Source organism: Pseudogymnoascus verrucosus, assembly GCF_001662655.1.
Source record: "Pseudogymnoascus verrucosus strain UAMH 10579 unplaced genomic scaffold scaffold_38, whole genome shotgun sequence".
NCBI classification, from domain to species: domain Eukaryota; kingdom Fungi; phylum Ascomycota; class Leotiomycetes; order Thelebolales; family Thelebolaceae; genus Pseudogymnoascus; species Pseudogymnoascus verrucosus.
The window spans coordinates 167,774-191,932 of record NW_017263689.1 but is presented as its reverse complement, the minus strand read 5'-3'; the positions used below and the strand labels follow the sequence as shown (position 1 = coordinate 191,932).

The following is a 24,159-nucleotide window of genomic DNA, read 5'->3' as shown; positions in this document are numbered from 1 at the left end:
GGAAAATACTGAAAACACCGAAAACACTATGCAATAACTATGTAATTACTAGTAAAATAGCAGGAAATAGCAGGAATTACTAGGAATTACTAGTAAAAAATACTAGAAATCGTCCCGCTACGAGCTCCTAAATCGGAAAATTATGTGCAAGCTATGAGCGTCCAGAACAATTATACAAATAGTAACTTGGCTTTTAGTGCTTGATTCTATGCCATGGCAGGTACTAACCCAGTACTCCGATTAAAACCAGCCACATCTGGACGTCAAATGTGTCAAGGAGCGACGATCAACGAATGATAGACCGAACCTTGGCCTGAACCTTGGACCGAATCACCTGGAAAGGGTCCTGGTCCTCCTTTATTCGGGTATACGAACGGGAGAAAATGTGGTTCGGAATAATGCAAAATCCACTTAATACGGGTGTCAGCTCTGAAGGACACGATAGCCAAAGTAACCACCAGCAAATCATCATCAATTCACCCTCAATTCTCAAATAAATCGATAACAAAGTAGTATTTTCAGCCGTGTATGAGTGTGAGGAGAAAGTAAGATTACAAGATTACAAGATTAGCATATGCAAGTTTATCATCCAATCCCCAGCCAAACTATCGATATAGCCAACTTATACCAGCTAACACATATAAACAGGGAAATATGCACATCTATCCATGCACCATATATTGCCAATGAACGCCACAATCTCTGTCTTGGCACGATGACTTACAGGCACAATCTCTGCTTGGCAACAAACTTAACTTACAGGGCACAAGGATCGAGATCCTGACAGGATCCCAACAAGCAATATCCCGGGCGTCAATGACCTGCATCCAGTTTCAGCCCTATTGTTGCGATTACAGGAGGAGATCAGCACTGGCCGTTGCGTGTTGGCCGGTGGTTGCTGGGACTTAACACGGGCCCAACCGGGCTTCATTTGGAGTTGATGTTTGTAGATCATTACAGCCTTGCACTTTGGAAGTCAACGTCTCTATTGATGTCTGGAATCTACCAAGATGATCGAATTGTTGACTTAAGATAGGGTCGGAGGACATATTGCTGAAACAAAGTAGCCCCCAAGAGCGTATGGCTGTCTTTCACCACCATTAACTAACAAACCATCAGCCCAGCACCAACTCAGCCGCCTCTTCCACATGTTACACATGTTACGTGTCGACGCGGCTGATTCTCTTCTTGGGCACTGGCTGGGACGGAAATAGGCAGTTTGTATTCCGAAACACTCCCAGGTACACCATTCTCACGAGGGCAACTACGGGCTCGTGTGGAGTGTAAGTCTGATTCTGACCCCATGGGAGTAGCTAGACTATATAAGATAGCCTGGTATCCCCGTGCCTGATTGACGGCCCTTTATGGGTAGGTGCTATGAGTAGTGCCAACAGATCAGGAACCATGTTTTCAGTCTGGGCGGCCATGCCTCATTATGAACCTCAACCATGGATCGGGCGCAGCAGACTTATTCGGAATCCTGAGTGATCACAATTGACTCAATATAGCGCTTGGTGTCCTCCGTTATATCACCACCGAAGCTAATATCAATGGCGAACCGATCATTAATCGTATAAGGCTTAGGGAACGGCAGTTTTGCCGCTACGTCAAACGTCGACGGGTCTATCTCGTTGTTGGTGGTTGTGGGAGTGATCTCTACCCAAGGATCAAGCGTCAGATTGAAATCTTGGTTCCCAATAATTGCCACGGGTGCCTTGAAAGCGATGTTGAGTGTCTTTTGGACTTTGATGGGGCTGCCATCTGCGTGTTGGATGTCGGTGATTTTTAGGACGCCGTAGTATGAAGTAGCACCTGGTGCTGAAGAGGGGTAAAGACCATACATTCTCCAATTAGAGACTATTATTGGAAAATATATATCGGAGTAAAGCTGCGAAATAATGGAACGGGCCGCCCGCATGTGAGCTATAGATTTTTAGTTCTACGAAGTTAGTACCCGTGAGGTGGTTATGCAGTGTAGCGGAGCGGGGAGGGTCATGCGTTGCATGATGAGAGTCCATGAACTTGAGGATGTTCGGAAGGAGAGTGATGATGAAGAGGGAGAGTTAGGAAAGGCTTGTCCCTATCATACTGCTAGGACACTGCGGCCTTGATTAGGAAATGTATAATATTATATAAATGTATTATTTCGCAGAACATACTAATTGCATTTGTAAATTATACTCCACTACTCGCGATATTCAAAGACAAACCCCCATAAATAACGAGGGTCTTGTCTCAATTAATACTCTATTTCTAATATACAAGGTCATAGAATGGATGAACGTGAAACCCAATTCGAGCTGCGTGGCTACGGCGTATCTTGTCCCTAGATCTGTACCTGCGTCTGATTATTGAAGGCGTTTCGGTATAGTGTTCAGAAACTAGGGGTCGGTGAAAGTAGCTGAGCCACGATGATAATAGCTTTCACCCACTTGCATTCTAAGACCGACCCCTCTCACTCGTTCCCTCACTCGATGTCCGCCCAGTCGTTTCCGGAAGTGATTCCAGCATCAAAGGCGACGGCTCCACCCCCGTCTCCACAAGCGTCTCCCTCGACCCCCTCCACTGGCTCGCCGTCTGCCACAATTGCAGCCTCAACACCTCCTCCCCCGCCTCCGCAAGCCTTTGCAGTTCTCCGGCTTCCTCTAATTTTCCATGTGACTCGTAAACGCGAGCCAGGGATTTCTGCGTCTCGATGCGGTCGCGGTGGGCTGCTGCTAGTTTTGCATTGTCTCTTGCTACGGCGCTTTCAAAGAGTATTTCGACGGGTCGGTAGGGCCAGGTTGTGTCAATTTTGTCTAGTTTATCGAGGTTTAGGGTCTTCATTTCTTCCTCCAACGAACCTCTCTGCTGAGCTTTGAGTGCCTTCGCAGTAATCTCCAGAGCCTCCTCAAGGCGGTTTTGTGACCACAGCAAACTGACAAGTCGTTCCACAGTGCGTAGTGTATATGGGTTATCCGTACCCAACTTCTGTTCTCTACCTATGAGTGTAGTTCGATACAGCTCCTCGGCTTCAAACGGTTTACCCGTCCTATCGCATAGGATAGCGAAATTCATCGTAGCTTTGAGTGTGTCAGGATGAAGCAACCCTAGAACCCTAGCAGATCGTTCGACAACATCACGGAAAGCGTGTTCGGCTTCTTCGTGTCGCTGCAACTCTCTAAGGTTGATGGCCATGAAAGATTTGGTGGAGAGTGCCGTCGGGTGGTCCGCATGGAGCTTGGCCGAGATCTCTTTGCTAGCTTTTTCGTACAGAGGTGTCGCGAGGCTGTATTGTGCCTGAGCACGATATGTACTAGCGAGATTAACCATAGAGTTCAATGCATCCAGATGGTCCTCGAGGCCAGCAAGGCGATAAGCCTCTAGGATAGCTTCGTAGAGATCGATGGCTTTGAGATGCAGGCCCTGGTTGCGATATACGTATGCAAGGTTCTCCTTTGTGTGGAGCACATCTAGGTCGTTTATGGGGAGAAAAGATGCTTGCTGCTCTAGAACATCGTGGTATAGAGCAGCGGCCTCGTCATATCGTCCCTGTTTCGAAAAGGCTTTTGCGAGGTTCTTCTCCATGTGGACTTTGGTTTTCTTATCACTTTTATTTTTCGAGGACCCGAGGAGCCTGGCGATGATTTCTTCTACTTCGTCGTAGCGTCCTTGGAGTAGGAAGATGTCTGTTAGCTGGAGCTCTGCTGATTCGGCTTGAGATTTCGTGTCCGGGCCTTTGGTATCGGCGTGTAGGATCTCTTTGCATATCCTTTCAGACTCCTCATACCTGCCGTTGTCGGCATAGAAGGAGCATATCACACACAAGGCCTTACGGAGTTCGTTGTAATCAGTATTGGCCCAGTCGGTCGCGTACTTCGACTGAAGTTCCAGGGTTGCGTCGACATGAGAAAGAGCTTGAAGCCGTATTTTCAAAGGCCAGTTTCGATAATCATCGCCCGCGGAGATTATGTAATGTTCGAGGATAATTATGGCCTCGATGGTATATTTCCTTCTCTCGCTAGTCGGAACCCTGAGTTGCACCCAGTCCCGCACTAGCGGGTGCAGTGCAATGGTACAGAAGCCGGGGGCATCTTGTAGTTGGTCATCGGGATCAGTGGATGTTTCGCTGTGTGTCACAAGAGATAATTCGGATACGAATACAACAGCGTCCTGGTATTCATATTTATCCCAGCTTGATCCATCCGAGAATGGCTCTAGCCAAGACGAAGCGTTAGCACCCGTGGGTTGAATCCCTTCATAGTAGGCCTGGAACATCTCCATCCGAATCTGCAGTGGAGAGAAAAATCCAAGTATGGTAAGGAAGTGTCCAATATTATCGCCAATAGGGCTGTGTTCCTCAGCTTGGGTAAAGGACATTTCCCATGTTGTAAAAACACTAAGAGGCGGAGGCTCATCTTCGTCGTCCCCCGAGGATCGTTGATAGTCCCACACAGACGGAAGGTACTTCAATAATTTTTCTTTCCTAGTTTTATAGTGATCAAGAAATTGCTCGGGAGAGATCTTTCGAGAACGAATATAAGCTGCGCTCTGATCAATGGCTAGAGGCAAATATCCAAGCATCTTCACTACAGCCTTTGCCTGTTCTAAGTTGCCGATAGTGCGTGCATGACCAGTGCGTTCCAAGAGAAGTTCGACCGCATCGACTTCGTTCATCCCGGATACAGGAATAAGCGTTCCTAACTGAGCAACATCCGCATGTCGAGTCGTCATTATCACTGCTCCTTTCGCTGAGTGTGGCGCGTAATCGAGCACGCGTTTGACCTTCTGAGGCCAATCGTAGTTATCAAATACGAAGAGCCACGGAGCGCTTCTGCTCTCGACAATACCGTGTATAAAGGTAATCTGAGCTTTAGATGAAGGGAAGACTCGCTGCTCGCCAGACAAAGCTACAATGTTCTTTGCAATCTCTGCGAAGCTCCGTTGGATGGAGAGGTGCGAGACGCTGTTTATCCACAGAATCGTCTTGAAGTGTTCCCGGGATTTCTCTCCTCTGCAATATTCGATGGCTAGGCTAGTTTTGCCCTGTCCGCCCATTCCCAGCAGGACTGCAACACAGGTGTCTCGACCTCCCGCTTTTAATACACGGTCGATGGCCTTGAGAAGCTGTTTCCGCCCGATGAATTTCGCTTGTCCCAACGACGGCAGATAGTGATAGGTTGGAAGTTCAAGAGCTGCGTGAGCTAAGAATGGTCTTTGGGCACTAAGATAAAGCGTTAATGTCGCTTTGTAACTCTCTAGCTCAGTCTTGCATTCTTTGGCTTTATTCTCAATGGTAACGCTTTTTATTCCCTTTCGGACTTTGGACCTTACGGAGTCGCCCGTTTCAGGGATGACCTTTGACAATATCTGGTTCAGGGTCTCAAGGATACGACTGCACCCCTTTAGAACATGAGATAGTCGTTCTGGGGTGATCGAAGAATCGTCTTGGAGTTTTTGGCATATATCAGCGACTAGAGGAATCTGAACGGACAGCTCATGGAATATCGGAGGAGTCTCGCTGCTAGCCTTGCAGTACGTTGTTAGTCGAGAGGATACGGTATACGCTAGGGTGAGGAATTGAAAGGTGTTTCCAGGAATGGAAACACCGCTAGCGGGATCCATGGCGGGTCTTTATAGTAATCGTGCGTGCAGAAATTATTACGTCTTGAGAATCACGCTCATCTCTAGGGGGATTTCGTAATCACTTATGCGGGCCCATATTGTGCATTTACCCAATGGATAGTAGACACTTCGGAGCCTCACTCTTGGTGTATCGAATAGATGGTTCTCCGCGGGGCCGGAAGGGGCTGATGGTTGCACCAAATCGCATCGCAAAAGCGCCTCAGCCTTCGCCTTGCCAATGGCAGATCCGATTGTTAGCAGGCTGCATTTACCCCGCTTGCGGATACTCCAATCCCGCTGTCACTAAGGATTCAACTGTTACACGGCATGGAAGGCCTTTCTATTGAAGGGATGTTTTTAGACCAGACAATCCTTACAATTTACCACGTGCTTCATGATATGGCCTCCTTCGCTCTGATCGCCTAGTCATGTAAAACTTGGAGATGTAAATATTTGATACTTCAACCTGTGATTGAAGATTAGTGGCTGTCGTTGGGTTTGTAGATGATGTAGCTCCCTCGCACTGCCAATCGTTGCAGGACTACCACTTCCCTGCCCACCGGTCGGAGCTCAGTGAGCATACCCCACACATTCTTTGCCAATTATATTCCAGACGCATAATACTTTTATTCAAGTTACCTTATATTCAACGTCGGCTTTCCAATTTGGTTGAACTATCAGTGTCGCCTGCGCCGCTTTTCTTCGAAGGAATACTCCATGGGAAATCGGGTTCCCCTACGTGGGCATGTCTTTGTTAGCATATCTTCGAGTAGTTGACCGGTGGACTTCCGCCGAGAGGTTCATGGCTTTGATTTGACTCTACTCTCGGGTTGCACGACATGATAAATATTGAATGCGCGTTTCTCTAAAGCGGAGGCAGCCTAGCTCAAGTCAGCCTTGCCCCGCGAATGGATATAAATATGGGGTAATTCGGCTAGTATTACCCCGCCATCCCCATCTGAGCAACTACAGACGTATCTTTGTTTACGGTTTTCTTAGTACCAAACTCGTACTATCATTCAGCACCATGTCCATAGCTTCGCTGCCTCCAAAAGTCATCAAGAAATTCGACCACGATGGTAGCAGCAAGACATACCTCGGACACTCGGTGATATGTCAGCTCCCTCAAGATTCCCCGCTGGCCGCTACTTTGAGAGGCTTGCGCCAAACCCTGAGCCAGCACAAGCACTCTGAACTGTTCAAGAACGAGGCCCTGTTGCCCGCCTCCAGTTACCATATGACCGTCTTCATCTGTGTGCGCGACCTAGAGCGAGGAGAGAACGTCATGCCTAAGGACGGCTATGCGCCGGAGATCACGGAAAGAAGCGGGCTGACAGGGCCGTATGACGAATGGCTGCAGTACACCATCCAAAAAGCTCAGGATGTTTCCCTGGAGGATCAAATGCGACCGCCATACATGTTTTTTGTGGAGAAGGAGGTTCCTCAGATAGGATACAGTATCGGTGTGAGGCTGGAAGCGACACCAGATACGAGCCCCAAACTCGCGCATCTGCGCGAACAACTAGAGGACTTAACAGGAATTACGGCCCCGGCCTCTTACATCTTCCATGTGACTTTGGCGTATCTACTGCGGGCCCCAACTCCGCAAGAAGGGAATGAGTTGAAGGCGCTTGTCGAGAGTCATCTTGCTAATGCTCCAGAGACTGTGGAGTTCCCCGCCGTGAGCCTGTGTTCTTTTGAAAACATGCAGGGATTTACGCCGGAAGTAATATTCTAGGCGATTTGAGGGTTGTCTCGCTGTCTCAGGGGTGTTTGTTTTATGGGGTCTGATGTCGGGTGCCCTCAATGTTTCTTTTAATCCAGTGTAGAATTTCTCAGTTAATTCAGTTGTGCACTATAGGCAAATGAAAGCATCCCTCGGCAACAATTTAGAGGCCTTTCTACACCGTTAGCAGCGTATCCCTTCATCCTATGTTAGCTGGGTTTCCATTGGCACAATAAAATTATGGGGAGGACGTCGTTCTTAATATAGCTTGACGGCGGCCGATGGGGTCAGGATGCGGCTTCCCTGATTAAGCAGGCGCTAAACCTGGTGCAACGACGTCGCGATCTAGATTATAACATAATGCAAGATTGTGGTGTCAGAGCTGCTGTTTTCTGCTGGCGTCAGTTGCTGCTTTATGCAGCCTTGAACACCAGGATTTAATCAAGTGCCTTGCTTGGCGATCGACCACTGGATAATTTTGAATTCAAGGAGCTGCACCTGAGCTCTAAAAACCAAAACCCGTTATCCTGTCTCCGAATATGCTACTTCTGGCCCATTATAACTCTGGATAGATAGCTCCATTGACTCTATAAAAGAATTAAAAAAAACTGTAGTACTAACAATTTTGTGGTATCAAATGATAAATAAATGATAAAGACTCCACTACATATTGTAAAACAAATTCCTACACCCTCTCTCAGACGTTGAACGAGAACAACAGACAAGACAAACTTGCCAAACAGACAGATTGGTTCCAAGGGCACTGTCGGCCTATCCGCCACCAAGAATAGAGACCCAAGACACCCCGAACCCCCCTATCCTGTTAACCCCCACCCCCCCAAAAGCAGTTCCGTATTCTGACCCCCAATCTATTTCTAATTTTAAGACCCCCCAATCCATTCCGAAACTCAACGCCCTTTCAACCGGCCAAACCGATCTACCCCATCACCCTAATCATTATCCATCCCCAACTCATTCAGTTTAAACACTTCATCCACACTCTCCTCAAACTCCCTTTTCCTCCAAACCATAGTCCACATCTTCACCCCCGGCCCGTCAACCTGACCATACCCTGCCTCCCCCACCTTCCCCTTCCCCAGCACCACCTCCTCTACATCCACAAACCCCAACCGTCGAAACAACCTCGCACTCCCCTCTGATGTAGATTCTATCCACACACTCCTCCCCTCCCTCCCCGCCCTCTCGCACACCTCCTCCATCAACGCAGTCCCCAACCCCCGTCCCTGACGATCCGCCCTCGTCCCAATGAAAAATACATAATAAGGCACCTCCCCCTTCGCCAACCCCACCTTCCTCGACTTCTTAGCTGCGCCCTCAAACTCCCCCAACATCCGCTTAACGCACGTCAAGCCAACTTTCCTCAACAGACCCGCCAGCCCCGATTGCAGAAGCGTAAACGGGTTCCCGACGCCCTTTCCGGGCGGGAGGACAATCATGCAGCTCTCCCAGTTTGAGTGCTCGAATATGTACCCGCCGTTTAGTGATGCTTGCGTGAGGAGCGCGGTGAAGTACTTGGGGAGGAAGGCGCGCCGATCCACGGGGTCGAGGCTGTTAAGGAGGTAGGTGTTAAGGGGGTTATCTACGAAGGCGGGGGCGAGGAGGGCGACGGCTTGGGGGACGCGTTCTGTGGGGTGGTTGTCAGTGTAGGGTTCCAATTTCGGTATGGGGAGCTGGAGTGGATATTGTGGGTGTGTTATAACGGGGATGGGGGTGTTTGCGGGGAATCGAATGGATGGGATCGCATCAATTGGACGCGGGCTGTGGAAATTGAGGTAGGGGAGACGGGAATTGAACAAGTCAATTCGGCCAATTGATCGCGTGCTGGGTATAAGAACGAAAGCAAACCCAACGGAATAGAAGCAAACAAAATAAAACAAAACACCACATACCTTTCCCCCCAATCGTAACCCCCACCGGCAACGGCGCCTCCATCCAATCTTTCCTCGACCACCCCACACTCGCCTTACTATCCCTACTGTCCCTCTTGCTCCCACTAGCACTCCCCTTACTGAAGCTAACGGAGCTCGTACTCGTACTCGACCTCCCCCTCGTCGCCAGGCTCGTCGGCGTTGGCGGCGGCGCCATCTCCGTCGGCGTCGCTGCCACCCCCGAGGCGCTTGTGGTCGGGTACAGGCTATAGAAATTCGACATGATTAATAGCCACCACGGCCACGATTTCTGTTAAGCTACGTTGTCGTATCGTATCGTGTCGTGCCGTATCGCATTGTCGTCTATCGAATCGATCGTAGTCGGGTGATCAATTGATCGATTGATCGATCGATGCGATGCAAGGGTTCCCGGCGTTGGGATGCGGGCGCGGAACTAAGAAGTAGGGTCTCTAGGTCCAGGCGAGGGCACGGGAGCGAGGTCCTTGGTATTTCAATCACAAACAAATCCGAAACAGATTAACACTATTGACGACGATCGGCGTGCGCACATGTTATCATGTGACTTTCCTAGGGAGATGGGAGTGTGGATTCGGGATGGTGTCTGTCTTGGGAGAAAAGAGGGGAATTTGAAGTGTTTTTGGGATGACCGGCGCATGTCAATCTGGTGGTGGATCGATCTAGACTTGGGACGGACGAGGGGGCTAGAGGGCTAGCCTAGGGGCCGCTGTTTATCTTCGTCCTCGGCTATAGGGCTCTGTCCCGGTTGGGCAGGAAAGGTTTGTGCCCTGCTAAGAAGTTGCAGTAGATTCGTTGGAAGACCAGATATTTGATGAGGTGGTTAGGTACAGAGTGTAGGAGCTATTTCTGTTTTGTTTCAGTTGAGTCGTGTGCTTCTGATCATAGTGCCGAGGTTTCCGGGATCTACCTGTCCCAAGTGCCTATTATAATCGTGCCCGTGTCTGGGCCGCCGCCACCGTTTGGGAATGACGGGCTCGGCAGTTTTAGGGCTAAGTATTTTGCGGGGTATAAGCCGTCCTTGTTGTTGCAGAAAAGGAGACGCGTCAGCAATACGGATTCCGCGTATCAGTGTTAGTAAGGAGGAGTAAGGTTGCTGGCGTCAATTGCTAGGGTGGGGTTTAGTCCGTAAGGCTGATTAGCAGGTAAACGCAACAGTTATGACGGGGATTGCGCTTCGAGATGCTAGTAGCTAGGGTGGCTCGTAGGCGTCAGTTAAGATTTACTGTTATAGGCATTTAGGCAACAGGGGATGTACTGCACTATAAGAAAAACTTGTTGGTTGGTTGGTTAGAAGGGGATAACAACACGGGGAAGGAGTGGCCCTTCTATCCAACACGATTAGCGCCTCGCCGGGCCTAAACCCGAAGGTCCAACCAACACTACGATCTCTATTATAAGACAAGTAGTATTATTTGCGAGGTGTATTTTCGAACCATCATCATGCAAAGAGTTACTATATTGTACCTACCCCTCATGTAATGTCACAATATCGCAGCAAGTTGCAAATTACCACTATACTCACCAAGTACGTCGGATCGTGCTACTAGACCTATCTTCCACCAATGCAGTCCACATCAGGATGGATCCAGACACTCATCAACCACCAACCACACCCCATTCCTTCCCAGAACTCCACATCATCGAGCCCATCTCACCACACACACACACCGCCATCCTCCTCCATGGCCGTGGCAGCAACGGTCCCGAATTCGCAGAAGAGCTCATGGAGGAGTCCAAGCTCCCCGGCCAGCCAACTCTAGCTGAAAAACTTCCCAGCTGGCGCTTTGTCTTCCCTTCCTCGCGGGAATTATGGAGCACCCTCTTTGAAGAGGATATGCCGGCGTGGTTCGAGGCGCACTCGCTCAGCGACATCACCTCCCGGCAGGAACTGCAGGAGCCCGGGATCGTCGAGGCGGTGGGGTATCTGAGTTCTGTGCTTGACTATGAGATCGTGCGGATAGGTGGAGATGCGGGGAAAGTGGTGTTGGGCGGGATTAGCCAGGGTGCAGCAGTGGGGATGTGGACGTTGCTTTGTGGTGAGAAGAGGGAGACGTTGGGGGGGTTCGTGGGCGCTAGCACGTGGTTACCGTTCGCTGGACATATTGGGGAGTATGTGGGGAAGGGCGGGGAGGACAGTCCCGGGAGGGATTTTGTGGAGAGTAAGATGTCGCATTTGAGACACCTCGTTGCAAGCCCACGTGAGTTTAGAGGGGTGTTGAATACGCCGGTGTTCCTGGGGCACGGTATTGATGATGAGATGGTCGATATTGAGCTCGGCCGACAGGCGAGGAAGGTGTTGGAGCAGCTGGGAATGGAAGTTGAGGGGAAGGAGTATCAAGGAGCGGAACTGAATGGGCATTGGGTTAAGGTGCCGGAGGAGATGGATGATATTGAGCGGTTTTTGAGGGCTGTTGAATCGAAGAACGGGTCGAATTAATGGAATGGTGAGTGGACGAAGGATTTGAAATCTAGTTGGAATACATGGGCGGCAGACTTCCGGGCTACGTAGGTTTTTGAAGCACCAAGGGGAGTCTGTATGACATGTCTTCCGTGATTCTAACCTTGCTCCCCCCTTGCGTCCGTAGGCCGCACGTGCAGCCTCTATAACAAAGAACGGCCATCAGTAGTCCAAAAACAAAGAGTGCTCCAGCGTTGCGAATTTCTCTTCGCCGATTCAACTATCATCTTGTTGTTGCTATATTTCCTCCTGTTCGCTACCATCCTTGCGCAGAGGCCGAGCACTATCTCCATCTGCGACTACTATACGCAGATTGAATATGGCACGGCTTCGGAGGGAAATCAGCTGAAACTAATGCAAAGCATCGTCGCGTTGGCGTTTGTTGGGCCAAAATCTATTCCTTCAAAGAATGTGCCAAAGGAGTTGACGGGAATCCTCAACCAAGGTGTTCAGGGCAGCCAACGTGTGGACCTCTTGCCATTTTTCAACGGCTCACTTGCTTCGACGAACCTGAATAATCAACCAGTTGGGATAAATTGGCTCGATGATGGGGGTCTGACACCCTTATCTAACTACTTGTCTGGAAAAACACAATCCGTTGGTCTCTTCAGCTCTTCAAATGAATAGTACGTCTCCCATCTTCCTCCACTATCATCTACGCATATTTAACTAACTCTTTCCAGCCGCCTTTTCGGCCACTTCTACACCTCCTTCGCTCACGTCTTTGGCTGCTCTCTCCCACCCGCTGACCCTCCTACTCCAGGAGGGTCCCTGAATCTCGCCTACGCTCATAAATTCATGAGTCTCGATTTCGCCGAAGTTGCCTACTTTATCGACCAGCTCACACGGGCAGCTGAGTTCTACGGCTTCTCGACAGCCGATGCGCAGGCCCTAAACACCCGCATGAACAGCATGTATAACTCCCGATGCGCCCTGTCAGTCACGTTTAATCCCCAACAGGGTCCGCAGCTCCTGTCTTTGTGCCAGGACCCTTCTTGCCCGCTTGCGGTGCCCAACTCGGACTGCGGGCCATATGCCAACCTCACGGCTGATGGAGGGGCATCATCTAATCCGTCTTCCACGGATTCGACAACAGAACCGACCTCAGGCTCCGCTGACCCATCTGTGAAAGGCAACGACAAACTAAGCGCCGGCGCCATCGCAGGAGCTGCAATTGGCAGCATCGTCGGCGTCTGTCTCCTCGCCGTAGCTCTGTTTTTCATCCAACGCCGCCGTAATGCCTCGCTCTTAAAGCCCCAGGCTCGGCGGCACTGGAGTGGTCCGGAGTCAATAGACTACCTCTCGCCGCAGAGTGACAAGGTCAACACGTTTTTGCCACACTCTTCGCACAGCCCTGCCGAGCTACACAGCCCGAAATCGCCAGGGCCGCCAGTGGAGTTGAGTGGAGAGACGAATGGGGCAGAGAGTGAGAGGATTAGTCGAGCATCGTAGTTGTTGAAGGTGTATAGTTGATCGTGCGAGATGTTTTGTTACTGGAGGACTATATGCGGGAGTCGGAATTCTTTTAGCTGTCGATTAATACTGTTTGTTATATATCCTGAATTTAAACACCAGACGTTCTATGTGTTATGCTTTTGCTCCTTCTCCTACATTGTCGCCGAATATAATTTCATTTCGATAATTGGTGGAATGCCTATTTAATAATAAAATTTATGATTTAATTATTATACATACTTTAACTTCACCGTTATCGAACAAGTTTATTCTACCTTGTCTTTCAATGCCAATAGCTATTAAAATATATATCAAAATATATAGGCACAAGCTCATCTTCACCGCAGTTGCCAAACTATATTTTTTCAAGCTGCGTTTGCGCAACTGGCGCGCTGACCACACTGTCCCTCACTCATCGTTAGCGCCGGTAACCCCACCTTCAATCCGCCTCGCATCATCTCACTCAAACTCATCTTTGTCACCTCAAAATGCCAACAGGAGAAATTCCCAAAGTCCACCTGCATTATTGCCCGCATATTAGCACGCAATACCCATCATGCCCTTCCAGTTCGTCGACAACAATACCCCCATCGACCGTGCTGCGAGGCGGCGAATCCGCAGTCACGTGGCCACAGGCAAGAACGCAGGACGGACGCTCGTTCGACCATCGCGGACTAAAGCAGCTGCGCGAGAAGCTGGATCGCGACCTATATCAGCGATCATATGCGTACCGCGCGTTGTGGCGGATGCGCGGGATGTGGAGGCGGAGGAAGAGGGCGGTTGTGCGATTGAGCGGATGATTGGGGATAGGCTTTCTGTGTTTTCGTTTCCGGAGCAGGGGAGTGTTAAGGCAAGGGGGATTGTGCAGAGAGGTATGTGTTATTACTTGTATCTGAACTTGTAGATGGGCCTTGGTTGTTAATCTTTGTCGTCTAGCTTTCTCTTTCGTAAGCCGGCCGTTTCAGCCTGACGATTTACAGACTTCTGTTGATATGACGGACGTGCCTACGTCGATGTGGGTGCAGTTCATGTTTTTAGATGAAGCTTGTGAGTCGTACTTGTTTTGTTTCAGTCTACCACTCTCATGCTAACTAAAATCTAAGTCTTTCACTGCGCCATTGCTGCCTCCGTCACAGCTCGCAATGGCCTCGTGGTTGAAAAAGACGACCCCAAGGAGGCCATGCGTCACCTCTCTCAAACATTCCGCCTCATTAATGAAAGATTATCAAGAGACGATGCAGTATCAGATGAGACCATAGCGGTCGTAGTGATCCTGGCGCAGCATGAGCGCCTCCGTGGTCAGTACCGAGAAGGGCTCGTCCACATCAGTGGACTGGAGCGGATGGTCCAGTTACGGGGCGGTGTCACGGCGCTTTCGAGATATCGACCTGGCTTGACGCAGAAAATGTTTAAAGTCGACCTCGAATATGCAATGCACCAGGGCACAGCAACGAGGTTTAGTACCGAGGATATCGTGCCTAATAGCACGGCCTTATTTGGACGATTCACAGGCCCCGAAATGAATTACGATATTAATATGATTGATCCAAGGCTCTCGAAACATCTAAGAAACGACTTAGAAACGATTTTCATGGATATGAATAGCCTTGCAAGATTAATGAACGATGCCTGTGCGGGATACTGCCCAAGGATAAAACCCTACATCTTCCTCGACACCGTCATATTACTTGGTTACCGCCTACTCCAGGTCAGCCCCCTATCTGGGTCGCGACTATTCAGTAGCCTCGAAAATGCGGTGCACATAGGCCTAGCTGTATTTTTAATGGCATTACTACGGGGTCTCGCTATGAAGGTCTCTAATGTACCACTGATCTCCAATTTGGCTCGATCGGTGGCACAAGGCCATATAGGCAGTGGACGGGTGGACAAAGAGGTCATTCTTTGGATACTGTTCACTGGACGAGCTTCGGCATTCGAAGAAGTGGACGATGAGTGGTTTTTGCCGAAGATGGCAGAGACGACGCGCTCCTTGGGAATTGATTCTTGGGAAGGTGTAAGCAAGGTTCTTGCCACATTTCCATGGGTTAGTGATGTTCACGGAAAATCGGGCCAGGCGCTCTGGTACAAATCGACGTTCTTCTAGATTTAAAACTTCTATGAGATGGGATAGCCTAAGTGACTAGGCTGCCTCAGTCATCTGTCAACCAGGCAACCTCGCGATAGTCCTACAGAATAGCCTTCACGCAGCCAGGTTGAACGGACTCCAGCTCGCCAGCAACAGCATCCCAGAGGAGCTTCTGCGACTTTTGCCCCTCTTCATCGGTTACCCAGATTGGTACAATATCACTATCAAAACAACAATATTAGCATAGGACTTGCAAACCGGGCGGGTCAAAGGACGCGTGTGAGACTTACTCAGCGATGCGGCAGGAATCGAGAAAGCACCCATGACTCTCTTTTCCGGCAACAGCCCCATACAGCAGCGTCCGGCTTCCGTCCTCGGCAGTGCGTCCGTACTTTTCTTTCGATTCTTGGAGCATTTTGCGGAAGGCGGGTGGTGCATGGCGGCCAAGCTCTGTCTTACAGCTTCCGGGGCAAACGATGTTCATGACAACGCCTGTGCGGGATACGGGGGCCAGGGCCGCAAGTTGGCGAGTCGCTATTGTCTCGACAAGTTTGGATAGGGGATACCTAGTATCGACGTTAGTTACAGTCAGGGAAAAGAGGGCCAATGTATGGGACTCATGGTTACGTACATTTTCAGTCCCTTGTGCCCTTCATTCTCTACCTCCACCAACGGGTCACTCTTAATAACATCCCAGTCCGCCTTCGCGTCAAAGCCGACTCCGCTTGACACCAGGACAATATGCGGCACAATCCCAAACTTCTTCGCGTCATCACTCATCTTCGGCAACAGCAACACAGCAAGTAGCAGCGTACTAAGCACATTAACAGTGATATTCAGCAAATGCCCCTCCGCCATCGTCCTATCGAAAGCAGCAACACCCGCATTCTCAATCAGCGCATCGATGCGCTCCAGCTCCGCCACCGCGCGCTTCGCAAACACCTTGACGGAATCGTAACTCGACAGGTCGAGTGCCCATACTTCGGCCACTCCCGATGTCCCGGTACCGGCTTCGATGGAGGCTTTGGCTGCCTCGCCGGCGCTGAGGTTGCGGACGGCCATGATGACTTTGGCGGCGCCGACGGCGACGAGGTGCTTAGAGGCTTCGAGACCGAGGCCGACGTTGGCGCCTGTCACGATGTAGGTCTTGCCGGCACATTTCTCGCGCGAGATGTGGAGGGGGAGGTTGTGGGGTTGAGTGGCTACTGCGTCTGCCATTTTTGGTTGTTGGGTTGGTGGAATGGGACTTTGTGGGAACGAAATTGAAGAAGATTGTGATGATATATATAGGGATAGATTCTGAGTTGAGGTTGGTAAGGTGTGAGGATGAGAGTTCTTGCTTTCTGATATCCAGTGGAGGAGGGATCGAAGCAGTTATATATACCCCCAGAGATCTGATGGTGCCTCTGGGTGATCAGGGCCAACAAAGTCTACCATGTCTCTTCTTGATCGGCCTTTAGCAAAATCCGAGATAGTTACACTGTAAACCCCGGACGATGGACTGATCTTTCTCTTAAACTCATATGCTGAAGCAATGACAAAACCGTGAGGCACGTCTACAGTGGGCCAAAACGTTGTCCCCGCCTATGGGAGAGCAGCATCCCGATTCGGACATTGGCAGGCAACAAGTTAAAATAGAAGTTTATTCTCTCCATGCTTACATTATGCTATTCCACACGGCCTAGCTTCCGCCAGATCTCATTTTCATCGTCATGATGCTCCGCCCTGTTCTTTGCCTTAATCAACATTCGGGGAAGAAGCGGCGCTGATAGCCCCACTATATCCAAACCGCCAATCAGAGAGTATTTCCCTAAATCGGATTAGCGCATTATTTCGCATTTCGTGGGTCCGTTAACCCCGCCTGAAGATTTGACGTGGGGTGCGATCATTGTGGTACGCAACCTGGCTAGTTACACTATATGGACCATATGACTATTCTCTGGCAAGAGTGATCCTGGAGTTTTAATAACCACTCCGAGATACATTGAACCTCCTGCTTTCTGCAGATCTCTTACATTCAATCCACTACCATAAAGTCCTACCTCCCCCGCCGGGCAAGATCCCCATTATCACAATGACGCAGTCGTCCGTGGTCAAGAACCCTCAGACAAAATTCGATGCTTTCGCGGAGTTTATAGGCGCATCGTTTGAAGCAAACCCCTTCCCGAGTTTCCTCGTCGCTGTGTGCGTTTTCATCTTCTCGGTGGCTGCTACGGCGTGGCTTCTGGTGGGCGCTTTCGATAGAGTGGTTCCTCGAGATCCGAGTATTGCAATAGGGAAGGAGAGCAACAAGGAGGGAGAAAAATCGACAGAGGGTGAGGAGAAGGGGTAGTGATGGGAGGGGAGAGCAGCGGGGAGGCCGATATAACGACGGCGATGATTGATGGCAACAGAGAGTAGTCACAATAAGGGGATGACGACAACAGGATGGCCACAGGGCAGGAGGTAATGGAAATAGGACGGCAGGCATAACTCATGGGGAATGAATCACAATCTTAGGCGTAGGCGAAAGAGGTCGTACGTGTTGGCATAACCGTTTATGGTACAGTGATATACGATTGTAGAGAACTATTTACATCAATATTCGTTACAGTAGATATAATCTACACAGAAACCCACTCCAATGAGCCTTACCACATCGCCGTATTCGTATGTTGTTGCTGATAATCCTCTTCAAACCCATTGAATGCATCCCACTGCCAACCGCCGCTAAATGCATTCAACCCAAACTGATCGAGTTCCGCTATTTGGAAATCGAAGGGAATGTCTGATATGTCGTTCCGAGGGAGCTGTGACGCTTCGTAGATACTTGCCAGCACGTCTCTCGAGCGATCGGCTGGTTTTGTCCACGGCGCTACGATCTGGAAGAGCTGGAGCGACTTCTCTGTGCTTGCCTTCCATCGCGAGACGTTGGGGTGGTTTGGGTCTGCGATGAGGCTGACCAACGTCACCATGGTTGCCTGGTACAGATACCAAACCGAATTCCACACGCGCAACCTATTCGGCTCAGTAAATCCAGAAGCAATATTATCAATAGCATTGCAAGCGATTTCCTGACAGCTATTGATGGCGGCCTGCTCCTCGGGAAGTAGCGTATCATATGCGACTTTGCGATTGGCGTAGCTTAGGAGGACAGGCCGGTATAACAGGAGTCGGAGGTTGAAAAACCTATTGCTCATGAAAGAGTACGACGTCAATAACCGTTCGGGGCACATCTCGCGATAGCGGAATTCGGGTGGGAGATTCCGATGCCAGTTTTGTACTTCTACATCGAACGCTTTCAGTTCACTGATGGAAATTGGCTCGAGATGCGCAAATCGGTCTTGGACTCGAGTGGCGATCTTGCAGAATGTCTGACTGTGGTCGAGAGAAAGCGTTGCTGAATCGCTCGACTCTGAGAGGCTGACGTTCATGGTCTTCGGATCCCATCGCCCTTGACTCGGCCGGCCGAGCGTCATATGGCTCCAAGTATCTAGGCAGACTAGGCACCACCACAGCTGCCGGCGAAGCTGTGGTCTTGAACCTGCTTTAGCTGCTCCTATCTTCGTGTCCAAGGTCGCCGTGTCACGATGTAGACCCAAGCCGATGGCGATCCGAAAAGCTGCACCCATGACTGCATGCGCCATGTTCGGGGTGTTAACGTAATGAAGGTAGTAGCCCCCTAAAATGCACAGCGTCTGCAGACTCTCCAAGCAGCCTGCCCCAAACAGCTCAATATTTATATATTGTTTCGCCCGGCTGTAGTAAAATTTGTGCGATTCATCGTCGCCGCTGCCTGTCGACATCGAGCCCATGACAAGAACCATATTCAGGAGGGCAATCCAAGGCCCATCGGTTCTGGTCCCCTCCTTCCAGGTCGCTCGGAAATCTGCTTCGTCAAGCATTGGTGTCATCTCATGTGCGTGGAGGAAGTATGCGTCGATGCACGTCTCCTCATCTATCGTCGGACTCAACAATTGGGGTTCCTGGTGGAGGCCTACCCCCACTCCCCCGGGAGCGAAACACCAGGAGTTGGATACATCCCAGGTCGCTATCCGCTGCCTCACGTAGTCGCGTATGGAAGGGTTCAATCTGAATATTGTCCGCAACGCTGCGCGGACAGATGAGATTCCTAGGTACGATTTAAGATTGAGCTGTAACGAGAGGCCATTCACATCGTCAGCCGCCGGGTCCTGATTCTCCTGCCGCTCATTCCACTCGTGCTCGTCGTCCGTGTCGGAGGTTTGATCTGATGCCTCGCCCAGTCTTTGATGCTCCGCTGTCCCGGGAGATTGTGAATGTTCCTCCTGTGCTAGCTGGAGGAGCTCGGCCCGGGACAACTTGGACAGCTCATCTGCGCTGGAGCCGGGGAAAAGAGTGTTCAGAATAGTGTCATGGGCGCTCTGGCCTGCTGTGCCAGCAGCGATCTGCTTCCCGGCCCTGCATTAATATATTAATCCTAACTGTTCGCTGATAAGGATGGGGCAGAGCACGCTAGAGTAGAGTGAGTGGGTTGTGGTGGCCGTACTTATTGGAGCTGCAGTTCCGTCGCCTTCGTGGTTGGTACTGGCAGTTGTCGGCCACGACATACCATACGCAGTTGCTGCACGGCTGCTGGCCATCACAGCGTACCTTTCGCCGTCTGCATTCGATGCAGGATCTATTTATCTTTACCTGCTTGTCCGACCGCATTATAGATTCTGGTGGTGAAGAGAGGAGGGAGGTTCGGGCGCATGATATGCCTGGTGGTACTGGACTGTAAGCAAAATTCCCCGCATTTGAAGGATTTCCCCACAAACTAAAATAACCCCGTAAATAATCCGCAGCGCAAATCTTTGGGGGTTGGGGTGTGTGCGTAGCGATCTAAAACCACGCCCACTATTTTGCGTTGGGATTGTGCCATACGGCCGAACATCTCACGTAAACATTGTATTATAAGTTATTTTGAAACCCCTTAGTCTACAGTTTACGACTTCGTATTGTATGACTTCTACGTTATTATCGAGGGAACCGCTAGATGGAAGCATGCATGGCGTTGAATTCGAGACCTCACCAAGGAGGTAAATTTCAATAACTTCATTCTATGACACTCGAGCACTTGGCAAATCTTGGCTTGAAATATGTTATTCATTGCTTCTGTCACGTAACTATCACAGCAAGAAACATTCATCTGAGAGCATCTCATCATCCCATCCGTCACAGGCTACAACAGTCCATCCCCGCTGTCCCCACATCCTCTACACACTACTCTACCACGTCCCCCGAGCAGGACCGAAAATCTCTCCATCAGCAACCTGCTTCTGGGTCGCAGCATTCCAATCTCCATTGTTGGTGTAGCCGCCATTAGCTCCACCCCACCACTGTGGCGAGTTGATCTTTGGCAGCTGCAGCGCGAAGAAGATGAGCAGCACGCAAATGATCGTGCCGGAGTCGAGGGCTGCGGAGGTGATGTAGTTGTACTCCGTCCACCAACCTGGGTGACGCTTCTTGATAACCTTGTTGAACATCGTGCCGACAAAACCCCACGAGGCGTAAATCATTACAGTTGCGGGGGGGATGTTTCCTGTTCCGCCGAAGAGGACAGGCGTGTTGATGAAGCGGATGATGCTGCGTGGGTACCTGCGCGCGAGGAAATAGACGAGGACTGGGAGACCAGCACCGAGAATGAAAAAGTACTCCATGCAGTGGTAGATTCCGTTGCTGCCAAAAACACGGTTTGGGCCGATGACTCCCCCTAACAATTTATTAGTATAGATCTTAATATAGCATATAAAGGTAATAAGTATCATCCAGGAACTAGAGCAGGAGGAGTTTGCATAGGATTCCTTACATATTATCGAGGCGGTGAAAAACACTTTCGCCCCTGGGCAAGTATAGCGGTCGGGTTGACTATCTGTGCAGACCCCGTCGAAGTTTCCAAGCGCCCAGTTGTAAACGGCGATTTGGACGAAGCAGGACCAGAGCGTCGCGACAAACATGGCCCAGAAGATAGTTCGCTGTGGAACCTTCATGTAATGGGCCAGCTTAAGATCCTGTGTGAAATAGAGTCCTTGGTACACAGTGATGTAGCCGTACATCTTGAACATCATCATGGCAAGAGGACGACCGGGAAGCATGTATCCGACGATGAACTCTGTGATAACGTTCAGTCCCAACTGGACGTTCGTCGTAGCCTGTACAATTCCAATTGGTAGGTAGAAGAAGAGGGAAATGAGAAGTGCAATGATAAATCCCCACCACGTCAGATGCGTGTCCCAAGCGAGGCAGGTCACCAAACCGAGGGCAAACATGACGACGAACGATGCGCCGTACCACCATACTGGTGCTTCTTTGTATTTTAGCATCATGCGCATATGCACGTCGGCACCATCTTCGCGACTTGCACGGAATTGCCGCCAGATCTGCTTGCCGTTGAAAAGCCCTGTGTGTACAACCAGAGCGGCAATGGTAGCGAATGATAGGCCATAAGTAAGACCAAAGGTGGTCGAGAGGAATAGGGGCGAGTACGCCTTGTATTTTTCCTCGTTTAGGGTGTAGTCTGCATTCAATATATTTGCAACTTTATATGCTTTGCCCGTATTGTCGAAGCTGCCACTTGTTGACATCGGAAGATACTCTGAGTAGAGAGCACCGGTGTAGTGGATCCCGATAGACGTGATAATGACAAAAACCACCATGCCCAGCATGGTGTTGGCAATGGCGTGGAAAGGGTAAACCAGGGGACTGTAGATGAAAGCGGTAAGGGTAGACCAGTCAAATGTGATTGGGATCAAACTTAGGCCAGTCTGTCCGCCAAAGAGTTGGTTGACGACGACATTGTTAGGAGCTGCCCAACAAACGAAGGTGAATGTTGCGAGGAACGGAGCGATCCATAGTGGGAACCATTCCCAAACGAAGATGGCACCCATGACAATTAGGAACCACTTGTAGCGTCCCATGGTCCATCCGCTAGTCTTAACGGCGTCAGGAGCAGTTTTGGTGTGAATGGTCTCGAAAAGCGTAGTGGTGACGAGATTCGAGGGCCAGATCATGGCAGCTGGTTCAACGAGCCAGGTGCGCGTAACACCCGCAAGACCCAATCCAAGCATCTGGCAGGTTATTGTAAGGAGGAGTTGGTAGCCCCATCCAAACTTCTGTTTGTAGTAGACCTCTTGAGCGAGGAGGACGTCGGTCGAATATGCAGTTGAACCTCCAAACGAAGCATTGGCCATGATAACAATAACAGCGTGCTCCTTCATGTTGAATGGGCCAGGGTTCAAGCTCCAGGTGATCCCGAACGTCTTGAATTTGCGGGTTGGCATCACGGCCGCCCAGGCAACACCGGTGGGGTACGAGAGAAGCAGCGTCACAACCGGGGTCAAGTAGATGGAAGGATTGCGGAGAGAGAAGAGCATATTGATGGCACTTCCAATCGTCGTCCACAACATCCCAATGACCCACGCGCGGATCGTGTTTGCCGGCACTTCTTCATCGTAGTCTACGGACAGGTTAGCATACAAATAAGCTTTCTCGGGTCGCAAGTCACTCACTTCGGACGGCAGCACGGACTTCAGCATATGGAGAGTCCTCTTCAATGAGGGCATTTTCCAAGGCCATTTCCGCGTTCACGTCGTCGGCCTGGAGGGCCTTCTTGACAGCATTGAGGTTCTCCTGGGGCATATTAGGATCCCACATATGCTCTTTCTCAAAGGCCGAGAGCTCCTTTCGGATCTCATCCGGTGGCACATAGTGTTTCGGTTCGGCTGTGACGCCTTTATCGACACCGGACGAGATGGCATCGGCGTCGGTGGTTGGGTTCTCAACGACCGGGCCTTGGCCCTTGCGGAAGGAGAGAAGACCCATGGTGCTTCACTGATAGCTTCAGTTGAGGGCGTGATGTCGCTCAATACATTCACTTTATTGAATGCAGCAAGCAGTGGGGAAGCTCCAGTCTCGTGAAGGGGGGATTGAGCATCATATATAAAGATCTTCCGCAACAGGCAGGGTATCGCGCGAGATGGTCTCACACAGTCGAATCCTGGGGTTTCTTGGGGTGGCCCCCAGAGATACCGAGGGTCGCATTAGTGAAGCTCGTGGCCAACTAGACCGCGTAGGTGCATTTGGTATCAGCGACGATCAGCGATCAACGACCACCTTCCGTAAATTGCATCGTGCCGGGGCTATTTTATCCCCGCGATACAGGCCGTGGCACACCTTCAAGGTGTTCTCCGCGGTGCAACCCACAGCTACAGCTGTGGACAAGGATGAGATGTGAAGATTGACAAGTGCCAAGACGGAAACAGGAAGGTGATGGGCGCGGCTAGTCAATTTGGTCGGTTTATGGTGCGCTGGGGTGAGACCAAAATCCGACGGAAGTGATAGACAGTAGCACCACCAGTCCAATGAGAAGAGCTAATGGAGCCAAGCTGTTAAGACATGACAGTTGTACGGACGAGGGTAGCAATGTAAGTCGGGGCAACTGTCGTGCTGTCTCGTGTTTTGTGAGACATCGACAACTATGTATCCCTAGTCGTACTCAGATGTCCCTAGTTAGTCCCAAATGCATCGATTACGTATCACCGACCCGTATAGAGCACATCGTATACAACACAATACACAGCATTGTATACGGCAACTGTACACAGTATTGTAGAAGGATGCGATGAAGAGCACATGGGGAGCACATGAGAAGCATATGAGGGGATGGTGTTGATAAGTCCCAAAGAGGAAGGTGTGAAGCGTGCGCCGGCGTCAATTTGCCGATCGCAAGCAATACCATAGCCATCACCAACAAGCCACTGGGAATAAAAGAGGTAGGTAGGGACCAAAGTTAGCGGAAGGTGCTATGGTGGGTGGCCATGTGCCGCCCTCTGCTATGACGCCTCTAGAACACCTTTTCTAACCATAGCCAATCGTGTAAGTGGGGTATATTAGTATTGCTACA

General features: G+C 50.3%; 11 protein-coding genes across 11 annotated transcripts; 5 read left to right on the top strand and 6 right to left on the bottom strand.

Moving 5' to 3' along the window:
* Positions 1-1,468: 1,468 nt before the first annotated feature.
* VE01_07247 (uncharacterized protein) lies at positions 1,469-1,843 on the bottom strand (the record flags this gene model as incomplete). Its single annotated transcript, XM_018276682.1, has 1 exon — positions 1,469-1,843. The coding sequence occupies one exon, from the start codon at positions 1,841-1,843 to the stop codon at positions 1,469-1,471; it is 375 nt and encodes a 124-aa protein (XP_018128201.1).
* A 345-nt stretch (positions 1,844-2,188) lies between these two features.
* VE01_07246 (uncharacterized protein) lies at positions 2,189-5,604 on the bottom strand (the record flags this gene model as incomplete). The annotated part of the gene is made up of 1 exon (XM_018276681.2): positions 2,189-5,604. The coding sequence occupies one exon, from the start codon at positions 5,602-5,604 to the stop codon at positions 2,440-2,442; it is 3,165 nt and encodes a 1,054-aa protein (XP_018128200.1). The 3' UTR covers positions 2,189-2,439.
* Positions 5,605-6,631: 1,027 nt separating this feature from the next.
* On the top strand, positions 6,632-7,334 carry VE01_07245 (uncharacterized protein; the record flags this gene model as incomplete). Its single annotated transcript, XM_018276680.1, has 2 exons — positions 6,632-7,285; positions 7,332-7,334. The coding sequence occupies 2 exons, from the start codon at positions 6,632-6,634 to the stop codon at positions 7,332-7,334; spliced, it is 657 nt and encodes a 218-aa protein (XP_018128203.1).
* Positions 7,335-8,167: 833 nt separating this feature from the next.
* Positions 8,168-10,276, bottom strand: VE01_07244 (uncharacterized protein). Its single transcript, XM_018276679.2, has 2 exons — positions 9,241-10,276; positions 8,168-8,975 (listed from the first exon to the last, which is right to left on the bottom strand). The coding sequence occupies exons 1-2, from the start codon at positions 9,500-9,502 to the stop codon at positions 8,281-8,283; spliced, it is 957 nt and encodes a 318-aa protein (XP_018128202.1). The 5' UTR covers positions 9,503-10,276; the 3' UTR covers positions 8,168-8,280.
* VE01_07243 (uncharacterized protein) lies at positions 10,179-11,695 on the top strand (the record flags this gene model as incomplete). The annotated part of the gene is made up of 1 exon (XM_018276678.2): positions 10,179-11,695. Exon 1 carries the CDS (start codon positions 10,838-10,840, stop codon positions 11,693-11,695), a length of 858 nt encoding a protein of 285 aa, XP_018128197.1. The 5' UTR covers positions 10,179-10,837.
* VE01_07242 (uncharacterized protein) lies at positions 11,322-13,291 on the top strand. Its single transcript, XM_018276677.2, has 2 exons — positions 11,322-12,342; positions 12,400-13,291. Exons 1-2 carry the CDS (start codon positions 12,071-12,073, stop codon positions 13,166-13,168), a joined length of 1,041 nt encoding a protein of 346 aa, XP_018128196.1. The 5' UTR covers positions 11,322-12,070; the 3' UTR covers positions 13,169-13,291.
* A 353-nt stretch (positions 13,292-13,644) lies between these two features.
* On the top strand, positions 13,645-16,878 carry VE01_07241 (uncharacterized protein). Its single transcript, XM_018276676.2, has 3 exons — positions 13,645-14,043; positions 14,108-14,218; positions 14,275-16,878. Exons 1-3 carry the CDS (start codon positions 13,728-13,730, stop codon positions 15,273-15,275), a joined length of 1,428 nt encoding a protein of 475 aa, XP_018128199.1. The 5' UTR covers positions 13,645-13,727; the 3' UTR covers positions 15,276-16,878.
* Positions 15,358-16,674, bottom strand: VE01_07240 (uncharacterized protein; the record flags this gene model as incomplete). Its single annotated transcript, XM_018276675.2, has 3 exons — positions 15,889-16,674; positions 15,548-15,823; positions 15,358-15,478 (listed from the first exon to the last, which is right to left on the bottom strand). The coding sequence occupies exons 1-3, from the start codon at positions 16,473-16,475 to the stop codon at positions 15,358-15,360; spliced, it is 984 nt and encodes a 327-aa protein (XP_018128198.1). The 5' UTR covers positions 16,476-16,674.
* A 453-nt stretch (positions 16,879-17,331) lies between the features above and the next one.
* Positions 17,332-17,657, top strand: VE01_07239 (uncharacterized protein; the record flags this gene model as incomplete). Its single annotated transcript, XM_018276674.1, has 2 exons — positions 17,332-17,572; positions 17,653-17,657. The coding sequence occupies 2 exons, from the start codon at positions 17,332-17,334 to the stop codon at positions 17,655-17,657; spliced, it is 246 nt and encodes an 81-aa protein (XP_018128176.1).
* Positions 17,533-20,005, bottom strand: VE01_07238 (uncharacterized protein). Its single transcript, XM_059463868.1, has 2 exons — positions 19,765-20,005; positions 17,533-19,676 (listed from the first exon to the last, which is right to left on the bottom strand). Exons 1-2 carry the CDS (start codon positions 19,926-19,928, stop codon positions 17,888-17,890), a joined length of 1,953 nt encoding a protein of 650 aa, XP_059319499.1. The 5' UTR covers positions 19,929-20,005; the 3' UTR covers positions 17,533-17,887.
* A 343-nt stretch (positions 20,006-20,348) lies between these two features.
* Positions 20,349-23,688, bottom strand: VE01_07237 (uncharacterized protein). The gene is made up of 3 exons (XM_018276672.2): positions 22,766-23,688; positions 21,067-22,713; positions 20,349-20,970 (listed from the first exon to the last, which is right to left on the bottom strand). The coding sequence occupies exons 1-3, from the start codon at positions 23,076-23,078 to the stop codon at positions 20,486-20,488; spliced, it is 2,445 nt and encodes an 814-aa protein (XP_018128189.1). The 5' UTR covers positions 23,079-23,688; the 3' UTR covers positions 20,349-20,485.
* Positions 23,689-24,159: the final 471 nt, after the last annotated feature.

What these genes read in the sequence shown, in the direction of transcription:
- VE01_07244 (XM_018276679.2), bottom strand. Translation starts at nt 9,502, where the DNA reads ATGTCGAATTTCTATAGCCTGTACCCGACCACAAGCGCCTCGGGGGTG. An exon ending in GGTTACGATTGGGGGGAAAG is followed by an intron (nt 8,976 to 9,240) that starts GTATGTGGTGTT and finishes ACCACCCCACAG; the next exon opens with AACGCGTCCCCCAAGCCGTC.
- VE01_07242 (XM_018276677.2), top strand. Translation starts at nt 12,071, where the DNA reads ATGCAAAGCATCGTCGCGTTGGCGTTTGTTGGGCCAAAATCTATTCCT. An exon ending in TTCAGCTCTTCAAATGAATA is followed by an intron (nt 12,343 to 12,399) that starts GTACGTCTCCCA and finishes AACTCTTTCCAG; the next exon opens with CCGCCTTTTCGGCCACTTCT.
- VE01_07241 (XM_018276676.2), top strand. Translation starts at nt 13,728, where the DNA reads ATGCCCTTCCAGTTCGTCGACAACAATACCCCCATCGACCGTGCTGCG. An exon ending in AAGGGGGATTGTGCAGAGAG is followed by an intron (nt 14,044 to 14,107) that starts GTATGTGTTATT and finishes TTTGTCGTCTAG; the next exon opens with CTTTCTCTTTCGTAAGCCGG. An exon ending in CATGTTTTTAGATGAAGCTT is followed by an intron (nt 14,219 to 14,274) that starts GTGAGTCGTACT and finishes CTAAAATCTAAG; the next exon opens with TCTTTCACTGCGCCATTGCT.
- VE01_07238 (XM_059463868.1), bottom strand. Translation starts at nt 19,928, where the DNA reads ATGCGGTCGGACAAGCAGGTAAAGATAAATAGATCCTGCATCGAATGC. An exon ending in CGGAACTGCAGCTCCAATAA is followed by an intron (nt 19,677 to 19,764) that starts GTACGGCCACCA and finishes ATATTAATGCAG; the next exon opens with GGCCGGGAAGCAGATCGCTG.
- VE01_07237 (XM_018276672.2), bottom strand. Translation starts at nt 23,078, where the DNA reads ATGGGTCTTCTCTCCTTCCGCAAGGGCCAAGGCCCGGTCGTTGAGAAC. An exon ending in AGTCCGTGCTGCCGTCCGAA is followed by an intron (nt 22,714 to 22,765) that starts GTGAGTGACTTG and finishes ACCTGTCCGTAG; the next exon opens with ACTACGATGAAGAAGTGCCG. An exon ending in TTTCACCGCCTCGATAATAT is followed by an intron (nt 20,971 to 21,066) that starts GTAAGGAATCCT and finishes ATAAATTGTTAG; the next exon opens with GGGGAGTCATCGGCCCAAAC.